This window comes from Homarus americanus, unplaced genomic scaffold (assembly GCF_018991925.1).
Source record: "Homarus americanus isolate GMGI-L3 unplaced genomic scaffold, GMGI_Hamer_2.0 scaffold21048, whole genome shotgun sequence".
Lineage (NCBI taxonomy): Eukaryota > Metazoa > Arthropoda > Malacostraca > Decapoda > Nephropidae > Homarus > Homarus americanus.
This window is the reverse complement of record NW_024714126.1, coordinates 826,172-852,681: the sequence shown is the minus strand read 5'-3', so window position 1 is coordinate 852,681 and position 26,510 is coordinate 826,172. Positions and strand designations below refer to the sequence as shown.

General features: G+C 41.6%; 1 protein-coding gene across 1 annotated transcript in view; it reads right to left on the bottom strand.

The window, feature by feature from the left end:
- Positions 1-684: 684 nt before the first annotated feature.
- The window catches only part of LOC121875757 (extensin-like), a 67,029-nt gene continuing 41,203 nt past the window's right edge, over positions 685-26,510 (bottom strand). The window contains exon 3 of the mRNA XM_042380445.1: positions 685-1,018. Within this exon, the coding sequence (XP_042236379.1) occupies positions 685-1,018 (334 nt within the window). The remainder of the gene's footprint in view (positions 1,019-26,510) is intronic.

Here is a 26,510-nt window from a genome sequence, read left to right as displayed (position 1 = left end):
CGTAACTTTCCATCACCCTAGTACTCTCCATCTCCCTGGTATCTCCATCACCCTGGTCCATCACCCTGTAACCTCCATCACCCTCATCACCCTGGCTCTCTCCATCACCCTGGTACTCCCCATCACCCTGGTGCTCTCCATCCTGGTACTCTCCATCACTCTCCATCACTCTCCATGGTACTCTCCATCACCCTGGTAATCACCTCATCACCTGGTACTCTCCATCAACCTGGTACTCTCCCATCATTCCCCCCATCACCCTGGTACTCTCCATCACCCTGGTACTCTCCCATCACCCTGTACTCTCCATCACCCTGGTACTCCATCACCTGTACTCTCATCCCCTGGCTCTCCATCACATCACCCTGGTCTCCATCACCTGGTACTCTCCATCACCCTGGTACTCTCCATCACCCTGGTACTTCCATCTCTCCATCACTGGTATCACCTCTCTCCATCACCCTGGTACTCTCCATCACCTGGTACTCTCCCATCACCCTGGTACTCTCCATCACCCTCACCCCTGGTACTCTCCATCACCCTGGTAACCCTCCATCACCCTGGTCCCCCCATCACCTGGTACTCTCCATCACCCTGGCTCCTCCCACTCTCCATCACCCTGGTAACCTGCATCACCCTGGTACCCCCATCACCCTGGTGCCCCCATCACCCTGGTACTCTCCATCACCCTGGTACCCCATCACCCTGGTACTCTCCATCACCCTGGTACTCTCCATCACCCTGGTACCCCCCATCACCCTGGTACTCTCCATCACCCTGGTACTCTCCATCACCCTGGTACCCCCCATCACCCTGGTACTCTCCATCACCCTGGGTACCCTGGTACTCTCCATCACCCTGGTACTCTCCAGCCTCCATCACCCCCTGGTACTCTCCATCACCCTGGTACTCTCCATCACCCTGGTACTCTCCATCACCCTGGTACTCTCCATCACCCTGGTACTCTCCATCAACCTGGTACTCTCCATCACCCTGGTACTCACCCTCAGCACCTGGCCTGATGGTGCACTCATCATCACGAGCACAATCACAGTAATGAGTGTTGGTGGTTCAGCTCCGGGTGATAATGTCCTCCCGTCTCTTTACCTTTACTGGTCACTCGGTAGTTCTTTTCTCTTCACGCCCCTGGAACACTGATGACCTTCACCCTCCTCCCTACAAATCTTTTTTTTTTTTTTTTTTTTCTTTTTACGTTTATCACTATTTACTTTCGCAATTTAACCCCTGAAATATTTTTTTGAATACAGTAAGGGCGTATTTTTATTTTCTTTAGCTCTTGTGAACATTATAAAGCCCGGGAGAGTAAATATAATACAAACTGAAGAATCACTGGTATTATAGATTTTTCAACACGGTCCTGGGTCAAGTAATATCCAGCCATTGTCTGTACGCAAACATTATATATATTTCAGTATTTGTAAACTACTGTAATTACAATATTTAACACTATACAGTACAGTACCACTACATAAACTGATCCAGCAGTTTGTACGATACGAAGAACAATAATGAGAAATGACTGGAAAGTGATACCAGACTGTGTGTGTACATTCACGATCGTATATTAGTAAACAGTGCTAACATGAGAGAGGCTTAATGTTAGTTACCTCACTCGCAAGCCAGGCCTACAGTCATACAAATAACCTTCCGTATACTACCATTAACACCCTTACTTACAATATATTCAGCACCATAAAACACACCACACACACACACACACACACACACACACACACACACACACACACACACACATATATATCTCGCTTAATTCCATGGCTGAGTTGGTAGTGCTCTGAAACACCAAACCCTGAGATACGGGGTCGATTCCCACCCCAAGTAAGGTTATGGGAGTGATATTGTTCTGTGGCGTGGATTAAGCTGCCCACCACCCACGTCAGCATCATAATACCAGGTTAAGCTCCCCCCAACCTCCTCTCCTTTATCTCGCCTGCAGGTCACTACCACTTAAATAATATACAGTTATTTGATATTTATTTTATTATCCATCTTTTGTGTATGGAACAAATCATTTTTTGGGAGCTTATTCTTCCTATAATGTTAGATGTAGTGTTTGATAAGTACGGCGCTAATTTTTGGCATAATAGATTGGTAACCTCTATCACACCTTGTCTTCTTGATACCTAGTACTCTCCTTCACCCTAGTACTCTCCTTCACCCTAGTACTCTCCTTCACCCTAGTACTCTCCTTCATCCTAGTACTCTCCATCACCCTAATACTCTCTCACCCTAATACTCTCCCTCACCCTAGTACTCTCCTTCAAATCACCCCAATATTCTCTTTCATCCCAGTACTCTCCCTCACTCTAATCTCCACTCTCCCTAATACTCTCACCCTAATACTCTCTCACCCTTGTACTCTCTCACCCTAGTACTTTCCCTCACCCTAGTACTCTCCTTCATCCCAGTACTCTCCCTCACCCTAATCTCCCTCACCCTAATACTCCCTCACCCTAATACTCTCTCACCCTAATACTCTCCCTCACCCTGCTATAATGCATAGTTGCCACCTTTATGTAAATGTCATGAAAATCCACCACACAAACTGTAGGCTGCATTAGCTGGCTGTGTCGTCAGTGTGTACATTGTTCTGGTATATCAACATAATATATTTCACCTTTACTGCGCTTAAGCTTGATTTGTTACATTAAGTATAGCTGTAGTGACTCCAATATGCATTCAGTCCCGGGTGCAGAGGCTGGTAACCCTACGGGGGCGGATCCAGGAATATCAAAAGGGTGGGGGAATATGGCGAGCAAAGTGAGCTCACCCAACTGGGGGGTTTGGAGGGGCGCTGTGAGCCCCAGAAAAAACAATGAACTGAGGCCTAGGGTCAGTCTGTAGCTAGGCAGTTGATGGCTGCCGAACGGGCACGGGAAGTCGCTCTAGTTCCTTAATATTTAATCTATGTATTTTGGAATTTTAAAGATTAATAACTTTTCTGTGCTGATCTCTGATAATTTCCACCCTTGGGGAAGTAAGAATCAGCTTGTGATACGCAGTCGTAATAACAATATTGTAACGGAAACAAGTTCTGGGACATAAAAACCCCTGGCCCCGTGACCAGAGCGTTTCTCTGGGTAATTTTTACTTCCCGCGTCCGTCAGCCAGCCAAAGAACTGCCTTCCTACAGACTGACCCTAGTTGCAAAGTTCGAGGGAAACAAACTATAATATCTGTGATATCCGCTACTAATAAGACCGACACTCAGTATTATATATATATATATATATATATATATATATATATATATATATATATATATATATATATATATATATATATATATATATATATATATATATATATATATATATATATATATATATGTGTGTGTGTGTGTGAGTGTAACATCCTTCGAACGCTTGCAATATATAGGTTAAACCTTTGAACAACCTGCAATGGAAGCTGGTCGTTTACCCGTCAAGGCGATTCCCGAGTCAAAGACATACGGTAAGGGAGATAAAAAAAGAGACTCTCTCAACATGTGATAAATCAACCAACAAACGAACGAACAAATAGTTACGTTTTGTTGGTAATTCCCTTGATGGCTCTGTCAGGGTCTGTCATTTTCCAGAGATTGAACACGCACACAGTATTTTATTATTCAAGATAACAGCCGTTGACTTGAAGTATGTAGTAACAAAACACATCTGGAAATATCTGGCCTCTGTAAAGGTATACCCAACCTACTCTAAAAATTAATAGATGGCGTCATATTTTATGCTGTGCTTAGGGCAGCCACTTTCCTATCTTCCGTATATAGTCTGGTCACCTTCGGCCAATTTCCCAGTCCTCGTAAAATCAAAGTGATGAAGTTACACTAATTCCGTAAATTCTTTTTGACCTAATACTCTTATGTTCTTATGTAACTAATAGGATGTTTTTTACTGAATGACTCGTCAGGTTAATTGCCTCGTCCCTCTCAGAGTTTGTGCTAGACTGTATAGCCCCGCCGCTACTACTACTGGATGGACTACAGCTCAGCCTAAATCACTAATTTCAAGCGTGTAAACGTAAAATATAAAGTTTAAATAAGTTTTTAAAAATTCTCCATTTCCTTCCGTTTTTGGCTTGGATTTTACGGTGACGGGAAACGACTTTATGAGGAATCGTCTAGCAACCCTGCAATATATAGTAAAAAAAATTGAACGCTGTGCAATATACAGTATAGTACATAGGAAAATAAAAATCTGACGACCTATACAAACTTTTATAATATGTAATTTAAAATTTACTATATATCTCCTTAGTATTAGCGAGTGGTCAAGTTTGTGGACAATTAATGTGTTAAAAAATATGAAAATTATATCTCATCGTTGAATAAGAAACAGTTTGTTTACAAGTGATCAGATGACAGTGTGTGTTGTCACTCGGGATTCAAGTACTGTAAATAATGTAACAGATGACAATATTATAACGACACGATATATTACAGTGCCACAGTGAGGCAGCATAACACAGGTCTAGGATCACCTCACATCCCACTTTCGGCACGAGAATGGAAATTACATGGAAACACATCTCATACCTGCATTTTTAACAACTTTTTCCCTGGGAAGCAAAAACCACGATAAACATATTGTGTAGTTTTGTGCGGTACATATTCAGTGTGGAGTACAAGCCTAATGCGTGAGTCAGTGCACCATGCCAAGCTGACAGAGCAACGTGATGCTTATTGCAGTAAATTAATTCAGCACTCCCGTATTTTGAGATGAATCTGAGATAATGTTTGTTTTTTTATTTTACGCAGTCACACACACAGACAGACAGATAGATAGATAGACGAAATAACTATTCTTCCTTTACCGCCCTGTTGTAAGAACAATTCAGAATTCATATCATATTTGTCTTACACTTTTGTCATACACAAAAGAATTCCCCTGGTCTTTGTTGTCACTCTGTTCCTTGAAGTGACACTTTAAAAAAATTGTTGAACACTACAACACAAACGCACCCAAACTTACTCTTCGTGTCTCGACTCTACAGGAGACTAAGCAAATATTTCCCTTTCCTGCAGACCTTCACGGCGAACGACATAGTGCTACTACGTATTGATGTTGCTATCTTCTTTTTCTTATTATTATTAGTAGTAGTATTAGTATTATTATTATTATTATTATTATTATTATTATTATTATTATTATTATTATTATTAGATACATAACTCAGAAACACAATTATCTGACCCATTTCAGAAAGTTAAGTCTTCAAAAACTTTACTAATAGAACCCGGCAACTAATTTATACTTGTGCTCTGTCCCTAAATTTGTTTAAGGTTATTTAGTTTTAAAATGGGTTAAATAATTTATGAACAGCCTGGATAAGTAGTCAGTACAGGTAAGGTAATTAGCGCGTGTTGCCTGCATTATAATGTTGATTTAACGAAGTGATTAACATAAATTAGTCTTAATTATAGGGACTGGTTCTATAGTGACGGTCAAAACATAAACAAAGGTGTATTGTTATCGACTGACTCAGGTGTTGTCTTGGAGGTTGAAGATTCCTAAGGACAATTTCATGTTTACTTTTCCAGAGAAACAAGAGCCACAGGTGATGATGATTTTGTATTGTTTCGAATAAACTTTTATTATGTTATAAACAATGATAGATCGATTTATTAATATCCCACACGATGATTAACTTAACACCATTCAGTAAAAGATAATTATTTCATTATCTTATTTCCTTGTTTATTTATTGTTTCTTCTGTATTATTTCGCCTTTTCTATCTACAACTTCATCTGACAGTTTATGTACGCAAAAACTCATGTCATTATACATGGTTCTGTAAGTAATAAGTCACAGTGTCATAAGCACTGGTGGAGGTCTGGTTACAGCGAGGGGTGTCAGCAGGGAGGAAACCAAACCAGACTTAATGGAGTCATGTTGGCACAGACACACAGCTATGGCGACGGAGGAGCGAGATGAGAAGTGAGTTTACAAAGTTAGGCAAGTAGGTAAACAACACCAGCCATACACCCAGACACACACTCAGATACTTCACCTACAGTAACTAAGAGTAGTGACCTGATCTGCCGTCTGTATGTAATGCAACCAACTCGAATAAAGAGAATCATCGACTAGGTGATGTAAGGTCGTCACTCCTCGCGGGTGATATAGTGATGTAAGGCGTAAGCCACACTGAGGCTACAGGAGCCTAAGAGGGGCGACTCGCCAGACTATAAACCAGTTCCAGTTAACCCGACTGGTGAGACTGGTAACTTAAGAGCGGTGTGGGGAGAGGGTAAGGTGTACACTGCAGAGTGTAGTGTTTTTGAGTGTTCTAAAACACACACACACACACACATATCTTATTTATATCACTTATGTTATTTGTATATTATTTGTAATTCGAAACTCATTCCCCAATTATGTAACTGTATATTTTCAGCCTTCTGGCTGCCAAGCTCTTTCAATAAACCGTTAATTATTATTATTATTATTATTATTATTATTATTACACACACACACTTCAACCTCTAGTTTAAAAAAATCTTTTAGGTTGTCCAGTTCGCTTTTGCAACATTTGGAACAGTCAGGTTGCTTGTGTTTGCCATTAATAGTCCGTATGTTTTTATGCTGGAATTTCCCCTTGTTCATTATTAATCGCCAGTATCATCCACTCACATAAAGCTCATCCTAACACTTTACTGAGATAAACTATTTTCTATTTCATTCTTTTTCGTTTATCGTTTGTTCCTTTCTTCCCTCGAAGTCATAAATTTGGCGAGGTATTCGGTCATTGCTCATTTTTCCACGAGTTTTGAAGTTTGGCATAATTTTTTCCCTGGAGCCAGCTGGGATTCCCCATAAATCCGCGACGAAAGAACACAAGTTTTCACCGACCAGCTTTGGCTCGAGACCCGTCTGGGGGGCCGACCTGCTGCTGCTGCTGTTGGTGAAGTGATTTTTGGAGGCCATCATCTGCTGCTGCTGCTGCTATTGATGCTGTTAGTGGAGTGACTGTTGGGGATCATCATCTGCTGTTGGTGCAATGACTGTTGGACAGAAGCTGCTCTTGTTGGAGGAAGAAAACAAACGAGAAAATGAAAAGATAGAAATATCACCAAGAGGGGGGAGGGGGTAGTCTTGTGCCACTCTTTTTCAATCATCCTCGTGAATTAAACGAGGAAGAAGACGATAAACTAAAAACAATGAGAGAATAGAAAAGTACAGTAAGTGGAGTGGATGGAGGGGGGGGGGGGTCCTGTACCACTCTTTATCATCAACTCGGAGCTCTCTGGTGATTCTCCAACCCGACCCCGAGATGTTTTCCAAGCCTCCTCTGTTCTTATTACTTCCTCGGGCGTCTCCTTTTTCTCCTATTTATCTTTCCATGTCCTTCATTCGTCTTTCTATTCTTTATGTTTTCTCTCTTCATCATTAAACCTTTACTTCTTCATACATCTGAGGGTATAGTTTCTCTTTCCTCTCCTGTTTATTGACATTTTTTTTTAATCTCACGTCTTCCCTTTAATCTACTTTCGCGACGTTTTCTTCGTCGTCTGTGTTTTTGTTAATTATTTCTTCCTCTTCTTCCTACTCGTGTTCTTGTTCCATCGTCTGTCGGTAATTTTCCACTTCGTGCTTCTGTTGCTGCAACTGTTGCTGCTACTGTTGCTTCTACTGTTCCTGCTACTGTTACTGCTTTTATTCATGTTATTGTTTCCGTTACTGCATCTGTTCCTTCTACTACTACTACTTCTGTTCATGCTACTGCTACTCCAAGCTTCCTACTACTTCTATTCCTCTTGCTTCTGCTCCTGTTGCCGACAACGATCACCTTGGCGTGGCAGGACGTAGGCGGTGATCCTTGGTGATCAGTCCCTGGCTGTGTTGGACCACTACAACAGTCACTCCACGCACTCTGGTGACCGCCTCACTCACCCTAACGACCGCTATTGTAGTCCCCGGCCACTCCGGTACCCTCTCCATGACCCTCCTCCTTCCCACCCAACCACCCTCCCTCCCAAGCCACCCGGTCCCCGTTCCTGGCTCTCCCACTCAGGGCTCTCTTCCTGGCCAATCTTCCTGATTCGTGGGTCTTCCCTTATCCCGACAACATGAGCAGTTGTGTTCATCTGTGGCTCCGCTTCGACCCCTCGTCAGTCTTTATCGTTCAATGTTCCTCATGATTATGTTGTTCACTGTTCCTCAATCGTCGTCCTCCAGAACAGTACTACTGCCTTCTCACCCCCCCTTCCCTCCCGTTCTCACAACCTGCTATAAGGGTGCTGTTAATAATTTTCTCTCTCTCTCTCTCTCTCTCTCTCTCTCTCATTTACCACAAGGCAACCAATCACACCACACTCTCGCCTTTCCTCCCTCCCTCTGTCAAATTAACACCACTACCGTTGCTGGGATTTTATAGAGCATTCTTGAGCAGCCAATAGAGAAGGTGGGGTTTTATAGAGCATTCTTGAGCAGCCAATAGAGAAGGTGGGATTTTATAGAGCATTCTTGATCAGCCAATAGAGAAGGTGGGATATTTTAGAGCATTCTTGAGCAGCCAATAGAGAAGGTGGGATTTTATAGAGAATTCTTGAGCAGCCAATAGAGAAGGTGGGATTTTATAGATGGAGTAGCCATGAGAAGGTGATTTTATAGAGCATTCTGATCAAATAGAGAAGGTGGATTTATAGAGCACTCTTGAGCACCAATAGAGAAGGTGGGATATTTTAGGAGCATTCTTGAGCCAATAGAGAAGAGTTTTATAGAGCATTCTTTATAGTAGAAGGTGCATTTTATAGAGCATTCTTGAGCAGCCAATAGAGAAGGTGGGGTTTTATAGAGCATTCTTGAGCAGCCAATAGAGAAGGTGGGATTTTATAGAGCATTCTTGATCAGCCAATAGAGAAGGTGGGATATTTTAGAGCATTCTTGAGCAGCCAATAGAGAAGGTGGGATTTTATAGAGAATTCTTGAGCAGCCAATAGAGAAGGTGGGATTTTATAGAGAAGGTAGACACAAGATTTGTTTTTTATACAGCAAGTCGTCTCACCAGCCCCTAACATCCGGCTTCCAGGGTGAATTCTCCTGTTCTCTTAGAAAGCTTATTCTCTCTGTTCTTCCATTAAGTCTCTATCCTGTCTTTAACTTCATTCTTACTTACTAAGCTTTCAACATTTCTTTCATCCTATATCCTTACTTTCTCATCCTTCATCCTTACTTTCTATTTCTTCAGCATTTTTTTTAATTCCATTTTTTCTCTTTTAGTTTTAGCTCTCTCTACATATTTTCTCACTATGTATTCTTTCTACTTTACCTTTTATTTCCCTATGCATCTCCCTCACTCTCTTTCTCCCTCTTTGACCCTATTTTATTTTTTTTCCATCCCCCTTACAGCGTGTTATTTTTTCTGTGTTTTTCTTTCTCTTTCCTCCCTGACATCTCTTCTGAACTATATTCTATTTTTACTTTTATTCCTCCTCCTCCTTTCCATCCCATCTTCTCTCTTCCTTTCTCGTTCATTTTATGCTTTCCTTTCCGTTTTTACTCTCTCTCTCTCTCTCTCTCTCTCCATCTTTATCCCTCCCTCTCTCACGATTCATCTTGTGGTTCCCATTCGAGCTAGTGCTGTAGATCGGAAGAGAGCCGGTCGTAAATAAATTGTGACCTGACCTGACCTGACCTGACCTAACCTAATCTAATCTAATCTAACCTAACCTAACCTAACCTAACCCAACCTAACCTAAACTACCCTAACCCAACATAACATAAATTAACCTAAGCTAACTTAAACTAACCGAAAATAAACTAGTTAACCGAACCTAATGCGAGTTATTTTAACCAAAACTAAGCTAACTTAACCCAACCAAGCTAACCTAACCTAACTTAACCCAAATCATTAAGGCGCACTGAGTTTGGGGTACATTAGAACTGGTGACTCTTAGCGAAGGCAAATTACGATTGGGTTCCAGTCCTTATGGTTGGGTTAGGTTAGGTTTAATTGAGAGTTCACCTTACAGTCATCCTTCACCACTTTCCTATCCTTCCCTCCCTCTTTCAAGTTTCTCTCTCCCCACCTTCCTTTATTCTCTTTTCTTGCTCTGTTTCCCCTTATCATCCCTCACCCTCCTCCACACACCACAATCTAATAATCTCTCACTCCTCACCTCTAATATTCTCAGTGTCATTATCAACCCCTCCTCTTCCTACTACCTTCCTCTACTCCTTCCCTCTCCTCTCGTTTTGGCCATTTCCTACTCTTATCATCAAATTTCTCTGCTTTCCTCTTCTTTACTTTATTTATCTATCTACATTCTTCACCACTTTCATCCGTCTCTTTATCACATGGCCTCTACAATTTTTTTTCATTTATATTTCCTTATTTTTACAGTATTTGTATTTTTTTTACCCCCCTTTTTTAAATCCGTTTTCAAAATTTAGTTTTTCATTAAAATCTGTTTCTGCTTTTTTTTTCTATATCTTTATTTTCTCCTCCATTCAACAATTTTATTTCCTGCTTCTATTCTAACCTTACCCTCTCCTCTTTTATCACGTCATTATTGTCTTTATTTTTCTTGTGTTTTTTTTTATTTCGTTTATACATCTCCCTCTTCTTTTGTCCCTTCATCCTTTCATCTTTCTTTGCTCATCCATCTTTATTTGTTTCTTCCTCAGTTGGCTCAATTCCCCCCTCCCCCTCCCCCTTTGTTTTTGTTTACCTTCAATAGCCTTTCCTGCTTTTGCCCTTATTTTACCCTGACCTTGACCTCATTGCCCCTGCCCTTGCACTCGTTTTCCCCTACATTTGACCTGATTTTTCTTCCCTTTACCTATTGGATGAAGAGCAAATGGGCCCCAATAATAACAGGCCATAACTTAGCTTAACATTTATGACTGAAATTTCTCAGGATCGGTGCTATTTGGATTGGTTCCTATTAGAACTGACTTGGGCCCACTAGGATTGGGACCTAATAGAGCTGACTTGGGCCCACTAGGATTGGGACCTAATAGAGCTGACTTGGGCCCACTAGGATTGGGGCCTATTAGAATTGGGGTTCATTGAAAAAGTCACCTCTGAAATACCCACCACCACCTTCCATTCTGTGCATTATCAGCTATTCCCTTTGCAGAGTATATTTCTTTCCTCCCTGCTTTCCTCCTTCCCTGTTTCTTTCTTCTCTGCTTTCATCCTTTCCCATTTCTTTCTTCCCCATTCGTTTCCTTTTTTCGTTCTCTTCCCTGTGCTTCTCGTCACTTGCTCGATCAGACATAGGAGGTACAATATACAAGGAAGGTTAGTACTGCTTTCAACCACTACGACTCGTTATAACAGGGTGAGTGACTGTCATGGGAAGCTGAGGGGAAAATGGTAAGTCAAGGAATACTGAGAGAGAGAGAGAGAGAGAGAGAGAGAGAGTGGAGTATTGTAGAGCGAGTCATTAATTCCATCGAGAAAACGAACCGTGTCGAGTCGTCTCAATGCTCAAGTCGGGTTATTACTCTGTCCACTAATGATCTACTAGTTATCTTGTCGAGTAACAAGACGTCTCGTTATCTCAGAGTAACGGTACGTCTCGTTAGCTCGTTGAATAGCACACTTGTCTCGTTAGCTCGTTGAATAGCATACTTGTCTCGTTAGCTCGTTGAATAGCATACTTGTCTCGTTGAGCGTTGAAGTTATATCGTTAACCGAGTGTAATTAGGGCCTGTCCTGTGATATACACGTACCAACAGGTGCTTCTTTACCCATACGGAAAAGCGAGTTGTCTAATTAACCTGGGTGTGGGTCATTGAGCTTTCTCGTTAACCTGTGTGGCGTAGGACGCTTCTAGTTATCCTGTTTAAGAGTGGTGTTGCGTCCTGTTAACTTGACCAGAATAACAGGTTGTGTTGTTAACTCAAGACGAATATGGATTTTCAGTACCTTGTTCAGTTGTGTAGTGGCGAGTTATCAATGACATCACGATAACGCTTGGGGAGTAGTGAGTTATCTTGCTAACCTCTGAAGAGCTTTAAGCAATCTCGTTAACTTGTGAGAAATAGCGAATTATCTTATTAAACGGCAAATTAACTGGTTAGCAGGTGAGAAACGGCAAATTATCTCGGTAACTGGTGAGGAATAACAGCTTACATTGTTGACCCGAGAATTAGAGAGGTTCCTCGTTAATCATTGAGGAATGGCGAATAATCTCGTTAGCTTGCGGGGAGGAACGAGCGGCGAAACTTTGTGTGTGACTTCAAAGGGATCAACTCCGGACAGCATCTGACTCTCCCACTTTTTATCCCTGCCTCGGGTTTTTACTACATTTTTCCCTCCCCATTTAAAGCGAAACACACAGACAATCCACAGTAGAAATAATGTTTTAAGACCAATGCATCCTCTCTCTCTCTCCTTCCACAATAGAGCCCTAAACATCTGCCTTACACAATCCACCAGCATCAACCATCAACAATATCGGTCTACTCCACACACACACACACACACACACACACAGTCAGCCCTCAGTGAGACAAGATGTGTCCTGTAGGCGCTCCTGATTGGCAGCCAGGTCAAGTCTGTTTGGCCCTGCTATATCCAAACTCCCTACCAACCTCACTACACCGGGATTTATCAGCAAAACATGCAAGTGATCAGTGCAATGATTGATTACCAAACAGTAATCCAATAGTGTATTCCATGGAAAAGCACAAAACAAGCGTGACCCACAGCAGTGTAATACCAGACCGTAGGCACTCTGTTGGTCACCCTCAAAGTGCCAGTGACAAAGACCACCGCGGTGTTTACATGTACCGTGGGTAGTGTGTCGGCGACCCCTTAAGTATCGGGGTCTTGTTCTTGACAAAGTTTACTCAATCAATCCAATTGTGTGTGGTGTTATATGGCATTGTGAGTGTTGAAAGGTGTATATATATATATATATATATATATATATATATATATATATATATATATATATATATATATATATATATATATATATATATATATATATATATATATATATATATAGCGTTAAGGTTGGCGGATGTAGTTTGACGTTGACGGTAGTTGATTGGCCCAAAGCCCAAACAATCAAGCAACCAAGAGGGCTGGTTACCGGGGAGGTGAAATATGGACTTAACCTTTCCCTTAGTTATCTATGTCTTTTGGAAGGTTATGTGTCATTAGGGTTGATAAGGCGTCTGGCTTCCGTGAGAGGAGGGTCGTGACTTGCTCACTACCATCAACACTAAACTAGGTTGTTGTACTTAACCACTTCCATCCTCTCGCCACTACCCTTCTTGAAAACAAAACAAAATATTAAAAAATGAAAAAAAAAAATAAGAATAAATTTTTTGGTAGAATGTGACATGTCCAGCCTGTAATATGTAATATGTCAAAATCAATGCTAGGTGATGAGGATGAACGCTAAAGAACGTCGATTGAGGAATCACAGGAAAATTAGCGGTGTGCACGTGGTTGGCTACAGCATGTCAGAAATCGCAAGGGAGGTTAAAGTCAATGTGAGGCGTTGGCTAATACACTGGAAGGAGTCTGGCAACTTGGAAAACCTGCCGCGGTGTGTAATGTAAACAAAACATATTTGAACTTTTAATTCATATAAATGATATAATTTTAGGCCGGGAAGACCACGATTGACAGGTGAGGAGGACAGTGGACGGGCTATTGAGATTCTGTCTGACCTGTGTAGGTAAATATTAAATAGAAATGTGATTTCCAACCTCGTATTCAATATTTCTCATATCAACGTTATTATAAATATCTAATTACAGTTGTTTAAAACCAGAATAATAACCTGCAAAATTATAAATAAGGAAATAGACGAAACATTATAATAATCATAAAATGAGGCTCCTCAAATATTATATTATTTCAGCGTGTAAACCTAAAATAATATAGTGAAACAAATTACATCCATCCTTCCATTCCTTTCATGAATTTCCTTGCTTCCTTCAATCCCTTCCCTCTCTGATGAGGAACTTGCATTGCAAACCCCCCACCCCCAAAAATGGCCCTCCCCCAAGTCAACCATTCCTCCCTCTCCACCCCACGTGACTTACCGTGCAGAAAGAACCGAGCCAGGCGCAGGGGTTAGGTGGTAGAGTGGAAGGTTACTTCTGACCCCGACTGTACTGTAAATAAAAAAAAAAACATAAGAAAACACAGCTAAGAAAGGAGACGCACACATATACATACACAAACACCCGCGTACAGACGGACACGAGTCTGTATACATATACAGAGACATTCACAAATCAAGCAATAAAATTTACCCTATATTTATATATATATATATATATATATACTGTGCACTGTTTCTTTAGTGTTTCCTCTGGTATGCTACAAGCGGAAGCTTTTCACAGTGGCGCGCACAATATTTGAGGAAATTGAAGCTTCACTCAGAAAAAAACACCACATACAGACTCAGGTTTAACAGAATGTAAAATACCAATATAAAAACCCGTACAACCACCGACGGTTTGTTACCACTTTAATCTTTCCAGCTGTGCCTGTCATAACTGTGGGTAAAATACAGCGATACACACACCAAAGAAAGAATGAAACAAACCTGGAGCTAAGTGTAGTAACGATGATAACGTATTGAGACCGAACCTAATAAATATTGTAGCGTTAGTGTCTCCCTACACACGTATAAAGCGAAGTTTACCACTCCAATAGTATACATACTGTACTGTACATTACACATGAGTTGAAAATAGGAACGTGTGTGTGTGTGTGCACAGAACCTAGCTAAAGAGAGAGGTGGATGCTTTCATTATAAGCACCAGTGTGGAGACCAACGTTGTGCATCATTATGACAGTGCGGGGGTTATATAGTCATTAATGAGTTTCGCAGTAATAAATTAGCTGCACACTCAACACACTGTTTCAAGAGCCAGCAGCATATTATTGAGCATCTGTCGCTCAGTATTTATATTGAAAATCATAATGAATGTTGCATTTTCCATAACAAAGAGCCAATTATTATGAAAAATATCCGGGATTGTGAGGATAAAGCGACATGTTACTGGCTCATGGATTTAATGAGCTTAAAAAATAAAAGTTTAATTATTCAACCTGCAGCCTATATTTATTACTTAAACAATATTTAGTTTCAAAATCAACATAAACAATGATAAACAAGAGGTGCGGCTCGCGGCAAGCTGTAATTGAATAAGAAAAAAAAATCCCTCAACCGTATAACATAAATAATCCATCAGTCAGATCAGAAAAAAAAACCCAGACATCAGAACTACTAAAGTGCGACATTATGGAACATCTAAGGGATTTCTGTTTGTGTAACTTGACATAAACATCTCCACCCATCATTCTAACACACACAAAATCTTAAATAAAATATATATGAAATTCTAACACATACAATGCACTTATACTTAAATTCGCAACACACACACACACACACACACACACCTGTAATCTGTACTATCGGTATAACTGGTCATTCAATATATTAAGAAAATGTCCGTCTCATCTGAGTGATTGGTAACAACATCCCGAGAAGATTGTGTCTGTCACATCCACACGATTAGTCAGAAACCCTAAGACTGTCTATCTCATGGGTATAATTGGTAGCGAAGCCCCTGTATGATTGTTCTCGTACAGGTAAACTCTAGAATTCCTGTATGTCACATCTATAAGACTGACAGCATAACCGTATAGCTTCTGTCTATCCATCTGGTGCACTTTAACAACTCACGCTACCTATGGCATAAGGTACCCTGGACTTTACGTATTGAAGACCTGTTAATCTAAAATACCTTGCTTATTTTTTCAACCCGTGACGACCAAATTTACCTCGCTTGTGTGGTGTCTTTTAGGAACTCATCTGCCACCTTCCCTCAGTCCGTGGTATTACAATATTAAACAACTAATATTTTAAAAGCGTTTTTAAGGAGCAGTTCCAGGTTTCACCTTCCTGTGGTGAGGACAGTCAGGTGTAGCAAGTTGTGGCTTCTAAGTTCCCAAGAACCGAACTGATACTCCTGGAATATACATAACAGCTCTTGGGTGTACAGAGCTGCTGTGATCTGTGATATTATACAGTGCACCGTAATAATCACTGCCATCATTGTCAGCCTTCCTACACAGGTTCCCGTGTTTTTCGAGCATTTTTTAAATCCGTCAGTTACGTATATTTGAGCTAAATATTATTCACACGTGTTGCTGTCAGTCTTCAGGAACAAGTTTCAATACCATGAATCATTTTTCAATCTAACGGTGTTTTGGGAGCACTGAACTTGTTATTGATGGTGGAAAAGTGCTAGTTTTATATTCGACTTCCGCATATATCAATAGTAAATACACATACTAAGCTGAGGGAGTTTTTCATTTCATCATAAGTGAGTGTTTGGTTATATACGGCGAGATGCTGACAGAACAAGGTTTAACGCAATTTGGGACACTATCCTGACACACTGTATGAGGCTGTACATCTCGCTGACCTGTTGGCCTCTGGGACGGTGGGTGCTCAGACCTTACATACAACTAAGCCGTTGTTGACGAAGTCCATAATGGAAAAGCAACAATACGATCCAGAGCTATTTACCGAGGCCCTGAGGGGTGTCACTGGCAGGATCTGGGCAAATTGTTACTGATCCTTGTAGTGAGCTGAGGTGGTCCTGGTGCTGATGACATGACCTTTAATGTAATAAATATTTCTGAATTTGTCCTTATCATCGTCGCGAACTTTCATTGTATGATTAACTGTTACTTTCTGCTTCCCATATTTAATGCTGATCTGCATATAATAATAATAATAATAATAATAATAATAATAATAATAATAATAATAATAATAATAATAATAATAATAATAATAATAATAATAATTAACAACATCACCGTTCTCTGTCTGGATAAGTGTGTTGATGCAAGTTAAAAAAATACAAGATGTGCGTTAGCGATATATTCACCAGCCTAAGCACTGTTGTTGGGGCTCTTGTCTTTGTGAGCTTTCTTCCATTTCCCTCCTTACAATAATTCGGGTGGTTTTATTAAGTTAGGAACAAAGCCCCATTACTGCCGCGGCACAGAGGGTTACCATGCCAACCACCACACTATGTTGCCAGAAATACAACAGCGAGGCTAAACTTAGAAGTTGGGGTCCTTTTAAACGTGGCCTCGACGCTATCCACGTCGAGGCAGTACCCGTCCTTCATGTGTGCGTTTCATTATCGCCGGGAGACACTGAGCCCTTCTGGTCTGAGAACAATTCCTGAGTGTTCTTGTATTATAAGGAGATGACACCCGTACACGCAGACACAAACAAAGGGTTAAAACACACACAGTTGCGCGCGCAAACACACACACGCACGTTCACTACTACTTCTACTACTGTGAGTCTGCCCTCGTCTGGGAGCCGGGACTCACTAATGGCTGCTATGTCGGTGTTATACCTAGACAGCTCTTTGGCCACAAGGGCGGTTTTCTTTCAGGACGCTCACTTGTGCCAGTGTCCAGCTTCACCTTCCATGCATCGACCATAAGAGCTGCATAGTTTTTATTGATTATGATATGTTGTGATGTTTTTGAAGGTACTGACGATGATGACCTTACCAGTCGAGAGTTGTGGTAGGCAGGCTATGTTTAGGACACCTTTTCTAGCCTCCATCCCCACGTGGAGTGAACAGAGTGGCTCTTGAAATGGGCTACACGGTCGCACAGACAGAACCGGATCGCCCTGCTGCTTACATCCCCGTGCATAAACGATCATCTTATCTGTGCCGCTTACATGCAGAATTGTGACTAGAGACTCTTGGCAGTCATCTCTGCCTGTCCCCGTCACTACTCGTCTGTCACCAGAGGAGCTGCACGTGAGTTGATTTATGTGGTGAGGTTGCAACCACACATCTTGGCTCTCCCTTCCCCTGATCCAGTGGTGCAGGTAGCTGCAACAACTGAGGAGAGGGAGAGTTACAATGAACTGCCAATAACCCAGTTTGCTGGGTTTGGCCTTAGTAGCCCGTCCATCTTGCATTGCCTTCATCCGCTAGTGTAATTGTTGGGTTCCCGTATTGGCCACCTCTTCCGCCTATTCTGCCGTTGTGGTCTTATTGGAGCTCTATAAGCATATGGTGGGTGCCCAGAGCAGTTGACTGAAGGCATTGCCAGATGATGTGCATGTCCATTATCTGCCTCACGGAACCCATGGCCTTTCACTGAGATGTCATCACAAGGCAGTGTTAACTCTAGTACAGTACTACAGGCGCCACACACACACACACACACACACACACACACACACACACACACACACACACACACACACACACACACACACACACACACACACACACACACACACACACACACACACACACACACACACACACACACACACACACACACACACACACACACACACACACACACACACACACACACACACACACACACACACACACACACACACACACACACACACACACACAACAAACTTGACTGGAAGGCCCATGTAAATAACACAGTCAAGGCAGCCTCGTACCGTCTCTACATGCTACGAGACTTAGGTCACTTGGGACACCCACGCCAGAGCTGAGGCCATCTACAACGCCTTTATTCTCCCCAAACTAACGTATGCGTCACCAGCCTGGTCGTCTTCTCTCAACTCCACCCAACAACGTCAGCTAGAGAAGGTACAGAAAAGGGCCTGCAGAATCATGCTCGGCGCAGAATACTCCGGCTACACCAACGCTCTCTCCACCCTGGAAATGCCATCCCTCAGTGATCTCCACCACCAAGCACTGGAAAGGTTTGGCCGTGGACTACTGCACCACCCTCGCCATCGCCACCTCCTGCCACCTGCAGCCCCCAACCAACTCCCGCAGTCCGCCACTACAACAAAATTCAGCCCATAAGAGCCCGCACCGATAGATATAAGAACACCACCATCCCATCTATTGTTAAAATAATAAACAACTGATTTATGTACTATACAGCCCTGTAAATGTATTCAATGCATATTATATCATTATGTCTAAATCAATTGTAAGTCTGTATATTTTTAGCCACCGGCTGCAACTCTATTAATAAACCGTTTATTATTATTATTACACACACACACACACACACACACACACACACACACACACACACACACACATTTTGTGAAAACCAGCAAGAAAAAATACGGCAGAGCAAAGAATGGGTTAATTTCATTTCGTAGTAATTCGGAATAAGCAAGACTGAATCCTTTTGATGGGTAATATGAGACAGATGCAAGACTATACCTTACCGACCAGTTTTCGCTCCGACAGCCTTCATGGTATCTACAAATGAAACTCTTAGATAACAAACATGTTACGTCCACTGAAATTCAACGCCTCACAAAGATCTGCGACTCATGCAACATTGATTTTAATCATGGTGTTGCAGTAAGCGTCCTAATATCATTATTTAATTTGGTTCATGGCGTCAGATGCGGTGTTGTCTGTCATGTTAATGTTTTCCCAGTGCTGCAATATCTTACTTTTGTTGACGGTGGTTCACATTTACACCATACGTGAAAAAATATATAATATCTCGCTACCTTTTGTAATCACTCACGTGCATATGAATGTTAAAAGAAAAATTCTCTATACTTCCAACCTAATCAGGCGAGACAATACGACACGCTCTACATAAGTTTCCATGATAAGCTCATTTGCCAGCCGGGTGCAGTGGTCGGCTAGCCAGCGCTGCTTGCATCCCATTACTATGCGCTGATGGTGGCGGCTGCTACTCCAGGCTGGCAGTGATGATGCTAATGGTGCACGTACCGGTATTACAGGGTGGGGTGGTAGAGGGAGGTGGGGAGCATCACTGCCGCCCACCACCATCTCGTTACGTCCTCGTGTCTGTAACCCCAGACACAACGCACACAGTCTTAGCGGCCGTCACCACACACAGCTCTGCCCTTCCTCCATTATACGTGTGTTCAGTCGGTGACCAACAACCACGATAACTGTGTGTGTGTGTGTGTGTGTGTGTGTGTGTGTGTGTGTGTGTGTGTGTTTTAACGTAGAAACACCGGCAAAACACAATATAGAAGAAACAGGAGTGAAAATAAAACTCAGAACAAAAAGTCACGTACTGTACTTGGGGCCCCAAACGTCATAAACGAAAATCAGACGTGAGGTAAGAAAACAGCTAAACAAATGGAAGAAACAAAGAAAGAAAAGCAAAAAAGAAAAGACAAATACCTTGATTACTCTCTCTCTCTCTACTCTTAACTTTCACCAGACCATATTTCACCGTAACTTTCAACAAGTGACAGATTGCACTTCGTTTATCCTGTTCAGAAACTTTCAATTTGAGATTTATAAGATCGTCTTTTTTTCCTTTTTTTTTTTTTAAACACGGCCTTTCCCTCTCTCTCTCCTCCCCTCAGAGAAAACTTTATGGGTCGTCTATTGAGAGCTTCGACTCATAAAATATTGGCGAGAATCACATTAATTCCAGAACTTAGTTAGTTATTACTACACTAATTCTTTCACACTCTGGTAATCCGTGCCTTAGTGCAGGCTACATCACGAGGCGGGGGGCGGGGAGGAGGTTGTAGCCACGGTCGGGTAGTTTAGGTCGCTGTCGAGTAATTTTGGTCACTGTCAAGTAGTTTTGGGTCACTGTCGGGTAGTTTGGGTTACTGTCGGGTAGTTTGCGTCACTGTCGTGTAGTTTGCATCAGTCGGGTAGTTTGCGTCACTGTCAGGTAGTTTGCGTCACTGTCGGGTAGTTTGCGTCACTCGGGTAGTTTGTGCCACTGCCGAGTAATTTGGGTCACTGTCGGATATTTTGGGTCACTGTCGGGTAGTTTGGGTGACTGTCGGCTTTTTGGGTGACTGTCAGGTAATCTACGTCACTGTCGAGTAGTCGAGACCTTAGTCGGGTCGTTCTGTCCAAAATCGAGTAGTCAAGGATACAGTTAGGTAGCTTGGCCATTAGCCAAATAGTCCGGACCACATTTGAGTAGCTCGGACAAAAGCCGGTTAGTCCGGACTACAGTTGAGTAGCACGGACAAAATTGGGTTAGTCTGGACCACAGTCGAGTAGCCCGGACAAAAGCCGGTTAGTCCGGACTAGATCTTGGCAGACCAGATCCCAGACACTATTTCTTTCAAGTAATGATCGATAAGTCCAAACTAGACTTACGATAGTCAAGTAATCCAGGTTATAATCAGATAGTCTAATACTAAAGTTATCATGAACGTTTAATTGCTCGTAAAATGTCCCATACAGTAGAGAAATGGCTCTGTGACATGACGGTAAACATATTAGATAAAGGCATAATTACTTGTTTACACGTGGCGGGCAGTTCACACAAGCATCAGACGATTTCATACTACAGATAAGAGTGATGAACTGCGGGTAAATATGACATCATAATGACCCCATAACTCCATAATTACGGTAAAAATTTGGTAATAAGCTGCACAATATTTCTACAGCGTTTATGTCCGAGTTCTGAGTACCGAAGTTGAGTGTTATCATGTGGAAAAAAAAGAAGAATGTAATTGTTCCATTTCTCTCATTTTTCCCAGCGTGTTAGGTGTAATGATCTCATTAAGGCGACATTAATTAAAATTACCCCTAAAACAAAAGTGCCGGGAAGTGATTACTCAGCGTTAACTGATAACTGAAACTGTAAAATGAATACCGACTGTCTCGCCAACCGTGCTGTTATCATTACAGGTTTAACCGTTTACACAATGAATACCGGACCACTGCGGCGAATTTCAGAATGGAATCTTTCAAACCCATATTATTGTTATTTCATTTATTATTCAGAAAGGAAGATGATTTTCTCTCTCGGCTGGAACTATGTAGGTCAGTGCGAGGTGGTCTAACACCGGAGGTTGACCGAGGAGGAACGGACCTTCGTAGATGGCATCATATCCAACTCGTGGTGTGTGGAATTCCTCTCTATCTTGGTTTATCTTCATGTGCCACTACCACCGTCTGGATGGCTTACATAAACAGCGGTTTAGATGGAGTTAAAACTGGGACGTGTCCGTGTCAGCTTGATTTGAGTTGCTATTAGTATTGTATCGGAGGGTTTCGACGTGGCCACACCTGCCTCTGGAAATGCTTTAGCTTATCCACTACATTTTCAAGAAATCCCCCAAAATTTTCCACAAATATATCCGAACATGAACCCCTTCAAGCATGACGATACCTTTGTCCCCTCTAAAAGATGTGGGTCAGGTGTGTCGGCGACCCATGATTTTGGCTAACATCTGGCAGCCACAGTTTAGACCACAAATTCTGCCAGTGTAGGAGTTTAGTATATCTATACCAAACTTCTTATTGCTGGTGAGTCAACATCATCAGCCAGTCACCAAAAGTAGGTTCACATTCCTGACTACGACCACCACTTAGTTGCTCCAAAAATGTCACCATAAAAAATGTAAGAATAAAAAAAAAAAAATGAATTTGAGCACATTAAAAAAAAGAACTAAAGAAAAATTAACGCCAGGTTTGTGTTGTTCATATTGATCTGTGCTTCAATAACTAAGGCCTTTAGGTGAGATAGTTTATTAAGCACGTACAGTACTCACTAGCGCTATACAAGTTTAAGAAAATATATAAACTTTTTCTTTCTGATATTCTTAAATCAACATAAAACCAATGGGGATGTAGTGAAGGTGTTAAGAGGTGAGGCTGACTGATAATAAAAGATAAAAATAAGACTAAATATGGCCACTAAGACGTAAGGAAACGTCTCAGAATACTGCAACAAGTGTCACTCCAGACTAGTACTCACACATACTGCAATGAAGAAAACCAACCCAAGCTGAAAGTTACACAGAATCTACCTCACTGTTCTATGGTATATATTCAACAAGACATGGACTAAAAAACAAGCAGAGGGATTATGTAGACAGGTGGTGCTCCAATTAAACTGAGGCACTGTATAATCAAACCCCTTTATTATAATAATTTGGGGAGAGAAAACTCGTGGTTAATTTGACAGAATAACATCATAAATATTCCTCTGATTTTCATCATAGCGCTTTTTTTTTTTTTTAGGAAAATAAACATCGTATTATTTAATTTAATTTTACGCCTCTATGCCATTTAAAATCAATGAATTAAGATGTAAATTCTACCTATTTAAATCACATTCTACTGCGACGGCTCATTAATTATTGGCTTCAAATAAACACAATGTCTGCTTACGTTCTTAACTTGAGAGTCTAATTATTTGAATATTTTTAGGAAATCTCTCTCTCTCTCTCTCCTTTAGGCTGGGAACCGAACATTAGTGGTACAGTGATCAGTTAGCAGCCAATTTACTTACACTAAAGAGCGCAATTCTATTTTCTAGCATTTAGCTTCCGACGTAGAAACAAGATAATCTAATTAGTCAGTCAGTCTCTCTCTCTCTCTCTCTCTCTCTCTCTCTCTCCTGCTGTACGCCGTGAAGCGTATCTACACAAAAGCTAAATGAATGACGAAAAAAAGTGTGCAAGGTTTAAGAGCAAGAGAAAAATAAAGAACATGGAGTGAAAGGAGAAGAAGAAATGTTGAGTGATGTGTCAAAAAATCCGGAAAAACAATGAGGTATTGTCTGCCAGGTGTTAGTCACACATCACAATCTGGCAGGTGTTACAGTCAAACGTCACAGGCTAGCACGTGTTACAGTCACACGTCAGTGTCTGGCAGATGCTTCACACGTCACAGGCTGACAGATGTTATTCACACGTCACAGGCTGGCAGGTGTTGCAGTCATAAATTCCACACCAAAATATACCTGTATAATTTTTACCTTAATGAAAGATAAAGGTCACCATTTACTGCAACAAAAGCATCATGTAGCGGGAGTTGTACTGACTGAGACGCGAATGTGACAATGATTTAACGATTTATGATATACCAGAAACTATTGGCTGTATATTCCACTGCAGTACAGCTGCTGCAGCTGTTGGTAATTCCTAAGTGACGTTGAATTGACGTTGTGTATGTCTTGGGAGCCCAGACCAGTGGCGATACTGTCTCGCTATATATTACTCCCCACCACTAACTGTTACAAGATCATTACTTCCACACCAAAATATACCTGAAGATGTCTTGAATAAAAACGAAAGCTAAGGTGCTCCATTGTTTCCCCTTTTCCTGTGTGATTTTATAAAGATTTATCTTATCCACGTTTCCATTGTGGATCTACAGGAAATATATTATATATATATATATATATATATATATATATATATATATATATATATATATATATATATATATATATATATATATATATATATATATATATATATATATATATACTGTGGGTTCACGCCGTTCTATCTCAGCGTCACGTATACCCTCGTTGTGAAGGGCAATGGTAGCACCTCTCACACCTGGCGATGTCTCCCCGATAATTCCTCGCTCCATTCGATGTAAGATCCAGTTGATGACTGGCATGTCGTTCATGTCCATATACGACATCCACTCAGAGTCATGTAATAATTATGTGATCTAAAGCCTCGGAGGATCCGCATTGTTCACAAACGTATGAACTGTACTGATTCATGTTCAAAGGTCGTGGCTGTAGAACTAACAACCGTTCAGTAACAGGTCGAGTAACATTACTTGGAAAGCCTCGAATCTCATGGCTAACGATATTTTTTTGCGGACTGTACATTTTTATTTGTGTGTGTGTGTGTGTTGGGGGGGGGGAATACTGTACAGTGGAGCCTAGACTGCTACATCCATACTCAATAACCAGATGATCCTTCGGTCATATACACCTTAGGTAAATAAAAGCTCACAGGTGTGGATGATGTGCAAGTGCAGGGGCGTGTGGGTGTTGTATTATGGAAATGATAAGCACAGGTGCGGGAAACCACGAAACCTAATCTCGCTACCAGGTGCTCAGGTAACAGGTTCTGTTCATACATAATCAATCAACACAGGTGTGAAGCCTCTATGTCCTATGCCGGTGACCAGGTGCTGAGGTAGGAGGCTTTGTGAGTACAATATTAATTAGCTCAGGGCTAAAGCTCCCGTTTCCAACGCTCGAGACATTCTTTTTCTCAACATATTATACGGTTCAGTGAGGAAAAAAAATTAGTTCCCCTCGCCTGTTCATCGTCTGCTGCTGTTGCTGCTCAACCATATTTTAGTCTCGCTTATATAGTTTTTTGTGTGTGCATGTACGTCTGTGTTACCCGAGGCTGGCGACTCTTTGGCGACCGAGTTAATTACGTTGGTATTTTGCCTAAAACATGTGGTATAGAAAAACTTTCGAGTTCACTGAGTGTGGAATTGTCTGATGAACTTATTTCACGGGAGTATTGATTTTCGCTAGTTTGGTGCTACCACGGCCTGTGTAATGTTTACAAAATGATGACGTATGTATGTGTGTGGGGAGGAACGGGAGAGTAGGAGCAGCATCAGGCATAAACGAAGAAATGTTAGTGTAGAAATGGCGTGAACGATATGTTATGCCAGAAAGGTGAAGTTGTAGTTGAGAGGAGGGGTTGTGGTGGAAGGGGGAGGGGGCTCGTGGTGGAAGGGGGAGGGGGGCTCGTGGTGGTAGGGGAGGAAGGAAGGGAGTGTAGCGACGGATTATTATATAATAGAGAGAAGAGTAGGAGGAAAGACGAGGGGGGAGTAGGATTGATGGTCACAGCATGATAATAATGAATGAGGGGAAGGGAAACTACCACGAGTGTTGGGTTGAAGGCGATGGACAGAGGAAGTGTTCGTTCCGTAGAGAGGGAAACAGGCAGACATACGCTCACCATGTGTTGATTGAGGAAGATTATGTACGGAGTTGCTGTCATAGTTGTGTTCTTCTGTTTTTGATGCGGGTGATTCACTTCTTTTTTCCAGTACGTTAACTACACTGCGAGTCAAGTGTCTTTTGGATTATCTTCCGTCTCTCGCTTAGCCCCTAATGATGACTTAGCCTCTTGAGTATGATGACTTAGCCTCTTGAGTATGATGACTTCGCCCCTTGAGTACTACAACTTAACCCATTGGACATGATCATTTAACCCTTGAGTGCATTGACTTTTAAGACGTCTCTCTCAAGAGGTTAAAACGTCTCACTGAATGGGTAATGTCATCGTACTCAAGGGTTAAAGCTTTCAACGCCTACATTCACATCTCTAATCTTTGTTGAATAAATGTATTTCGCTGACTGGTTATCGCATCTTCATTTCCCAAGTGTTGTTTGCGAATGCGACTCTCTTCTATACCTGGGACAAACCCGAGCCACCTTGATTGCAATATTTCTAATAATTGAGATGAAATTTCTCAACAGACATAAAAAATAAGACAGTGGTGACGCTCATAATGAAACTGGTCGTGTTTTTGCACAGGTGGTTGGTGTAGGCAGCCAAAAATTCAGCATCATAGAATAAAACACAAGCAACACAACTTGCCTATGTAAGATTCGAACCCACAACCCATGAATCCAGCAGTGGGTGGGCAATACTCTTGTGGGTGTTTTTCTGACCTTAAGGCTTACAGTAATGTTGTGGTCACGACAGTTTTGTAGACTTTAAGTTTTG